General features: G+C 47.0%; 1 protein-coding gene across 2 annotated transcripts in view; it reads right to left on the bottom strand.

Annotated features, from left to right (window-relative positions):
* Window positions 1–4,431: 4,431 nt before the first annotated feature.
* LOC122548315 (ubiquilin-4-like) overlaps window positions 4,432–7,851 on the bottom strand; it is a 30,405-nt gene continuing 26,985 nt past the window's right edge. For both annotated transcript variants that reach the window (XM_043686846.1, XM_043686844.1), the window contains exon 10: window positions 4,432–4,907. In XM_043686846.1, the coding sequence (XP_043542781.1) occupies window positions 4,755–4,907 (153 nt within the window). In that variant the 3' untranslated portion in view covers window positions 4,432–4,754. The remainder of the gene's footprint in view (window positions 4,908–7,851) is intronic.

Genomic DNA, 7,851 nt, shown 5'->3' on the forward strand with positions numbered 1-7,851 from the left:
CCTTGGGTGGGGCCATGTTTTAATAACCTGCGACTGGGCGCAGATGATGATGCCAACTTACCTAGGACTGCTTTGGCCAGTCTGATTTCCGCTCTATTGCATCAAGCAGTTGGGAATTTTGAGGTGAATCATAAATCAGGATTTGGATTGCAGCAATGAACACAGGTTTCATCGCACTCCCCACTGGTGCACAGCCTTCCTTTGTGGGTTGCGATAATGCTCATCTCCCTTCACTGAAGGATGAGGTACAAAAGCACGCAGGTGTGCCTCACAAGAGAAAGTGATATAGTCATAGAGATGTACAGCACGGAAACAGACCCTTCAGTCTAACTCACCCATGCTGACCAGATACCTTAAATTAATGTGATCCCATTTGCCAGCACTGGCCCATATAAACCCTTGTTATTCATATACCCACCCAGATGCCTTTTAAATGTTATAATCACACCAGCCCTCACCATGTCAAGGGTTACACCTGAAAAGTTGATTTCTCCACCTCCTGGCTTGCTGTGTTCTTCCAGCCTCCTGCTTGTTCTACCTTGGCTTCCAACATCTGCAGCGGTTTTTTTTTTATCTTCACCACTTCCTCGGACAGCTCATTCCATACACCCACCACCCTCTGCGCGAAAAAGTTGCCTCTTCGGTCCCTTTTAAAATCTCTCCCCTGTCACCTTTAAACCCAAGCCCTCGAGTTTTGGACTCCCCTACCCTAGAGAAAAGGCTTCGACTATTCACTCTAATTTTACATACGTACCCGGCTGCAAGAGTAGGTTGAATACTCCGGTCACATCGGCCGTTTGTCTACAGAGGCCCAGACGTGCACAAACTCAAATGGTAAGCAAAGGGAAACCTTACAAGAGTTTTGAGTAGCTATTGCTTTCGGTTATAATGAAACTTTTGTTTCACTTTCACCGCCGTTTGCTCACTTTCAATCTGCCTTGGTCAGGATCACAACTGCACAAGCCAGGCGCTGTCAAAACCAAAATGTGCAAAGGAAATTCTTAACCGAGCACTGACACATGGTGAGCATATTGTTTTGATCGGCTCAATTCCGGTTAAGACTGGCTGAGCTATGCTGCTGATTTGTAATAGTTTATCCACTTTGACTCCATCAGGACAGAATGGCAAGAAAACCAAAGCTCACAAGGGGAGCAAACATTTACACCGCATGAGGAAAGGGTTGGTTGGCAAGTGGGTTCTGATTGGTGGAGGCACTACCATGGAGGAGGCACCAGGTAACAGTCAGCTGCCAATTTTCTGTCCCCCATGGCAATGCCCCCCACCCATCAAGAGCCCACTTCCCAATCCATCAGCAGCCACTTCTCATGCAGCATAAATTGGTGTCCCCTCTGCAATACTTGGGATTCTTGTGATTCTGTCCTCACGTGTGCAAGCAGCAAACCTTTGACCCCGACTCTTAAGCAAAGCTGGAGACCTGCAGCACCAGGGTTTGGGAGGAGTGCTATAATGCTGTAGAGTCTCTCTGCTCAGCATTACGTCTGTCCAAAACACAGACAGAGGGGAAAACACACCCAACACAGACACGAAAGGTTTTTTTTTTAAAACGTGAAATTGAAAATGAACACCCCAAAACATCCCTGAAAACCAGATCTCAGCAATACCTGAAAAGGAGTTTCTGGAAAACAAACTCATTTTGATCCCTGCCCCGTATCCAGTCCCAGGTCAAGTCTTTATTTTAAATTTATACGTTGTGGAATTGTGTTAACGGTGAACAATGATCCTTGTGGAGCTCTATTCCCAATGGTTGGGTTGCCCAGGTGATTATTTTTACCCCAATCTCTATACTTCACTTTGAGGGGGCGATGGCCGAGTGGTATTATCGCTCGGCTGTTAAGCCAGAGACCCAGGTAATGTTTTGGGGACCCAGGTTCGAATCCCACCATGGCAGATGGTGTAATTTGAACTCAGTAAAAATTTGGAAATAAGAGTCTAATGATAATCGTGATTCCATTGTCAATTGTCAGAAAAACCTAATCTAGTTCACTAATGTCTTTCAAGGAAGGATGCTGTTATCCTTACCTGGTCTGGCCTAGACGTGACTCCAGACCCGCACCAATGTGGTTGACTCTCATCTGCTCTCTGGGCATTCGGGGATGGCAAATAAATGCTGGCTTGGCCAGTGATGAACCCATCCCATGAATGAATGGAAAAAAAAAGTCAGTTCCCTACCCATTTACCCCACATGCTGAAGGGAGACACACCTCTTCTACGTGGTTTTTTTAGGTAAGGACTTTAGAAAATCTAAAATGTACTGCAACTACATTACCTTTAACAACCCTTACTGTATGTTCAACTATGATTGTCGCTCCTGAAAACTGACTATTTGACTGTATTTACATAAAAACAATTTCCATTCCCTTGAATACAGGGGGTGATCTAATCAAAGTTAAAAATCGCACAACACCAGGTTTATTTGGAAGCACCAGCTTTCGGAGCGCTGCTCCTTCATCAGGTGGTTGTGGAGAATAAGATTGTAAGACACAGAATTTACAGCAAAGGTTTACAGTGTGATGTAACTGAAAAAGACCCGGATTGTTTAAGTCTCTCATCTTTTAGAATGACCACGTTGGTTTCACTTCTTACATACGTAAATCACAAAACCTTTTTTAAAAATTACATTCTCAAGTGCACCTTAACAACTGATGTCACGTTGGCCCAGATAATGTACCGAAGGTGTGAGCTGTCCGTGCCACATTGGTGAGACCGATTCTAATCTAAAATAAGGATTTACGGAAGATTACATGGATTCTTACAGGGCTATAAACCTTTTGCTATAAATTCTGTGTCTTACGATCGTATACTCCACAACCACCTGATGAAGGAGCGTCGCTCCAAAAGCTAGTGCTTCCAATTAAACCTGTTGGACTATAACCTGGTGTTGGGTGATTTTTAACTTTGTCCACCCCAGTCCAACACCGGCATCTCCAAACCATGATCTAATCAAGGCATCTACTAAGATGATTAATGGCTTTGATAGTTTCTCCCAATCAACCCATTTCCTTTAGTTTGGGGTAGGGGGAGATATACGGAAGAGGGAAAAAAATCCATAACATGGGAGGGGAAGGAAAGTGCAGACTTTGATGATGTGAGGAAGTTGGTGCTTGACTGGCACATCTACAAACATTCAATTCATCCACCACTGGTGCTGAGTAGCAGCAGTACACACTACCTACAAGATGTACTGCAGAAACTCACCAAAGATCCTTAAGACAGCACCTTTCAAACCCAGGACCACTTCCACCGAGGAGGACAAGGGCAGCAGCAAGTTCCCCTCCAAGTCACTCACCACCCGGACTTGGAAATATACTGCCATTCCATCACAGTCGTCGTGTCAAAATCCGGGAATTCCCTCCCTACCGGCATTGTGGGTCAACCCACAGCAAATGGACTGCAGTGATTCAAGGCGGCAGCTCACCCCCACCTTCACAAGGGCAAATAGGCGTAGGCCTCGGAACACTTCAACCCCAGGGCATCAATGTGGACTTCAACAGCTTCCTCATTTCCCCTTCCCCCACCTCATCCTAGTTTCTAACCTCCAGCTCAACACTGTCCCCTTGACCTGTCTGGACTTGTCCGACCTGCCCAGCTTCTTTTCTACCTATCCACTCCACCCTCTCCTCCCTGACCTATCCCCTTCATCCCCTCCCCCACTGACCTATTGTACTCTATGCTACTTTCTCCCCACCCTCCTCTAGCTTATCTCTCCACGCTTCAGGCTCTCTGCCTTTATTCCTGATGAAGGGCTTTTGCCCGAAACGTCGATTTTGCCTGTCCTCGGATGCTGCCTGAACTGCTGTGCTCTTCCAGCACCACTGATCCAAAATAGGCTATCAATGTTGGCCAGCCAAGTCCCACAAGTGAATTTTTAAAAAAATATGAAATGGAGGGGGTGGGAATAAAAATCAGGAAACCACCTCCCCCACTCCAAAAGGGAAAACTGTCAAGCTACAGAGGGGAAAGGGGGAAAATGCACATTGGAAATATCAAGAACAAAATTAAAGGTTTCAATTAAAAGGATCAAGACAAAAAAGGCAGGTCATAGAAGTTAGAGTGCCCATGGTGCAAGTCATGCTCTCTGATCAACAAGCAACACAGAACAAAATGTGAAATGACCCAATTACAAACTAGAGAGTCTTTCTTGACAAACTGGAAGCATGAAGCGCTCTGCCCAACCCTTCGAGGTGCAGAAAATCCACGCCGATCCAAACCAAGCGCAGAGCGGTCCCATCCACCAAACTCAAGAGTGCGGAAACCCCAGGGCTTTGATTGCCTTGGTCAGGAGAATTTGATTTTTTTTTTTGAAACCACTGGATCCAGGCTCTGATAGCAAATACAGAACACAGAAGCAAAGTGGGAGACGGGCGGGGTGGGGAAAACTAGGCCAACAAATGCTGTACAGCGTGTCAGTGTTTGTGTGTGTGTCTCTCTCTTTCTTCTATTATTTTTTTTTTACAAGTCAACAGGACAAACAGTGTTGTTTTCAATTAAAGCACTGGACGATACGTACTGTAAAAGGGTGGAGATGAGTTTCGAACGAGCTGTTGGTTTTTGTTGTTTCCTGTGTGTGTTTTGTATCACTGACCGAAAATGTCAGTTTACTATCCTCCTGCGGAGCCTGCTCTCCCGCTGCAGAATAAAATAAGGATGGTGGGAACACCAGAGGCAGTGGGGAGGGGGAGGGGGAGGGGGAGGGGGTGTGGGGTGGGGGGGGGGCGGGGCTCTTCCTCCCGTGCTTAAGAAGGTTGTGAGCCCAGGAGTCTCTCGATAGCAGCGTTGATGTCACCTCCGGTGGCTATAAGCGCCTGAAGATTGGCCTCTCGGTTAATGAAACCCATCGCGCTGAGCTGCTCCAGTTGCTGCTGAAACCGCACTTCAGGATTTTGTACCTGCGAGGGGTGAGGGGAGAAGGGACAAATCAGTAATGGCCTTTGTTTTACTGCAAGGTTCAGCAGATGGCCGTTGCACACACGGGCAGTGACAGCCTGAGAATCCCAGACATAAGCCAGGTTTTTCTTTTAAAAAAAATTCATTCACGGGATGAGGGCATCGCTGGCTGGCCCTGCATTTATTAGCCACATCACTCACCAGAGGGCAGCGACGAATCAACTGCATCTGAGGGGAGGTGACTGCCTCATGGGATTATTGCTGAACTGTGAATTCAGAGAGCCAGGTAATGTTCTGGGGACCTGGGTTTGAATCCGGTTATGGTAGATGGTGCAACAGGAATTCAATTTAAAAATAAATCTGGAAATGACAGACCAACAATGACTACGAATCCAATTTTTATTTTAAAATATAGAATCCCTACAGTGTGGAAGCAGGACCTTCGGCCCAATAAGTCCACACTGACCCTCTGAAGAGTACCCCACCCATATCCCCTACCGTATTACGCTACATTTACCCCTGACCTATCCTCCACATCCCTGAACGCTATGGGTAATTTAACATGGTCATTCACCTCGCCTGCACACTTTTAGATTGTGGGAGGAAACCAGAGCACCCGGAGGAAACTCATGCAGACACGGGGAGAATGTACAAGCTGCACCCAGGCGGGGACCCCGAGGTTGGAACTGAACCCGGGTCCCTGGCGATGTGAGGCAGCGGTGCTAACCACTGAGGTGCACTGCCGATTGTCAGGAAAGACCCGTCTGGCTCAGTAACGCTCTTTAAGGAAGGATGCCATCATCCTGATGTGGCCGGGCCGACAGGTGGCACCAGATCGCCATCAATAGGGTTGACTCCTAACTGCCCTTCGGGGATGGGCAATAAACCCTCGTTCCATGTGGGTCTGCTGTCACGTCAGCCTGACCAGGTCAGGACAGCAGATTGCACTTCCTGGAGGACATCAGTGAATTAGATGGGTTAGTACAACAACTGACAGCCGTTACGGGGTCGCCATTAATGAGCTTTTCTCCCTCAAGACTTTTAAAACAAATGGAAATTCCACCATCTGCCGTAGTGGGATTCCAGAAGATGAGCCAGGTAGCTGGTCCCAGTGAGGTTACTACTGCGTCACGTGTCAGGCGCTCACCACCGATTACACAGGAGAAACGGTGGCCACCAGGAGCACCACCATCTCCGATTCTACTGACTATGCAATGTTGGCTGAGGTGCTTGCTTTAACGCAATCATGTAAAGACCATACAATCTTTAATTTCTCTGCGTCTGGGATCATGGACTGAAGTAGGATGACTCATCTGTTTTTTTTAAAAGCAAGGATTGTGGAAGGCATTACTACACTTTTTAGAAGCTGCCAACACTCACAGTAAGTGATGTGGGAGCAAGGTCATAGAGGAGTCGGCTGCGTAGGCAGGGAGATTCGGCCAGCCACAGATAGCTGATTGGTCTGTAGAGCAGTGAAAGAACTTCTGCCTGCTAACAGCAATGAGATTGGCTCTCAGGTTTGAATAGATTGAGGAGGGAGTGAACGATAGGGTCAGAGGTTTTCAGATCTCTGAAAAGGAATGTGCTGTCTGGTGTCTCATCAGTAAAAGATTACCTCAAGAAAGCCGGCTTATTTCCCCCCCCTCAGTTGCTGTAGAGTTCTGCTTTTCGCCAATAATGGGGAGGTTCCGGTGTTGAACTGGGGTGGACAAGGTTAAAAATCACAACCACCGGGTTATAGTCCAACAGGTTTATTTGGAAGTACAAGCTTTTGGAGCACTGTTCCTTCGTCAGGTAGCTAGTTGACAACCTGATGAAGCAGCAGCACTCCAAAGCTTGTACTAACAAATAAACCTGTTGGACGAAAACCTGTTGTGGCGTGAGTTTTTTTTAAACTCTAACCAATAAGTCAGAGACTGTGTAGGTTGCGAATGAGTTGTTCTGTGCCTCCTACAAGTCCTGGCAAGCCAAAAAAGAGCATCTCAGCAAACCTGGTGGGCAGGGAACATCCAACTTCCTTCCCAGAACTTCCCTCCACCTGTAACACCAATGTCTGCATGTGTGTAGGGGAGTTTAGGGGATTTAGAGCTTTAACCACAGTTTCATGACAACAAATTGTAATTGTTTACTTGCAGCTAAAGTGTTTGTAATAAATTGTAGAATAGTAATTTAAAAATACAGGAATCTAGTCCGTGCTTTCTGTCAGTCATTGCCCATGAGACAGGAAATTAGGGAATTTGCTGTGCTTTTACAAAATTATTAACTTTATGACAACACAAGGAATAACTGGGATTCATTTTAAGCATATGACTCTAATGACTACAGTAAGAAAACCCTGCATCACCTTTTAATACTCAGTCACCTCCTGTGTACTTCAAGCCCTCTATAAACCGTGCCAAGTGTCAACTGTAGCCCCATGATCCTAAAATCCACTCACTCACATCACTTGTGAGTGGGGATTCAAGCCCCACTCAAAAATTCCCAGGTGACAGAAAGGTGCAGCAGCGGTGGGACAGACTGGGCCCAGATAATGCTGGACATGTCAGATCAAAATGGGTGTCCCAGTCTCCCAGAGGGAGTCAGGAGCACACGGTTCAAGCTACCCTTAGACAGCCAGTGGGGAGAGCGCCACACTGTGGGAGGTGCCACCCTGAACGGTTAAACTGAGGCCAACCCGCCTCGGGAGGATATCACAAAATCCTGACAGTGTGGAAGCAGACCATTCAGCCCAATGAGCCCACACCAAACTTCCAAACAGAATCTCACCCAGAACCAACTCCCCCCAACCATGCACATCCCTGGGAACTATGAGACAATTTAGCATGGCCAATCCACCCTAACCTGCACATCCCTGGGCACTACGGGACAATTTAGCATGGCCAATCCACCCTAACCTGCACATCCCTGGGCACTATGGGACAATTTAGCATGGCCAATCCACCCTAA

This window comes from Chiloscyllium plagiosum, unplaced genomic scaffold (assembly GCF_004010195.1).
Source record: "Chiloscyllium plagiosum isolate BGI_BamShark_2017 unplaced genomic scaffold, ASM401019v2 scaf_60, whole genome shotgun sequence".
Classification (NCBI taxonomy): domain Eukaryota; kingdom Metazoa; phylum Chordata; class Chondrichthyes; order Orectolobiformes; family Hemiscylliidae; genus Chiloscyllium; species Chiloscyllium plagiosum.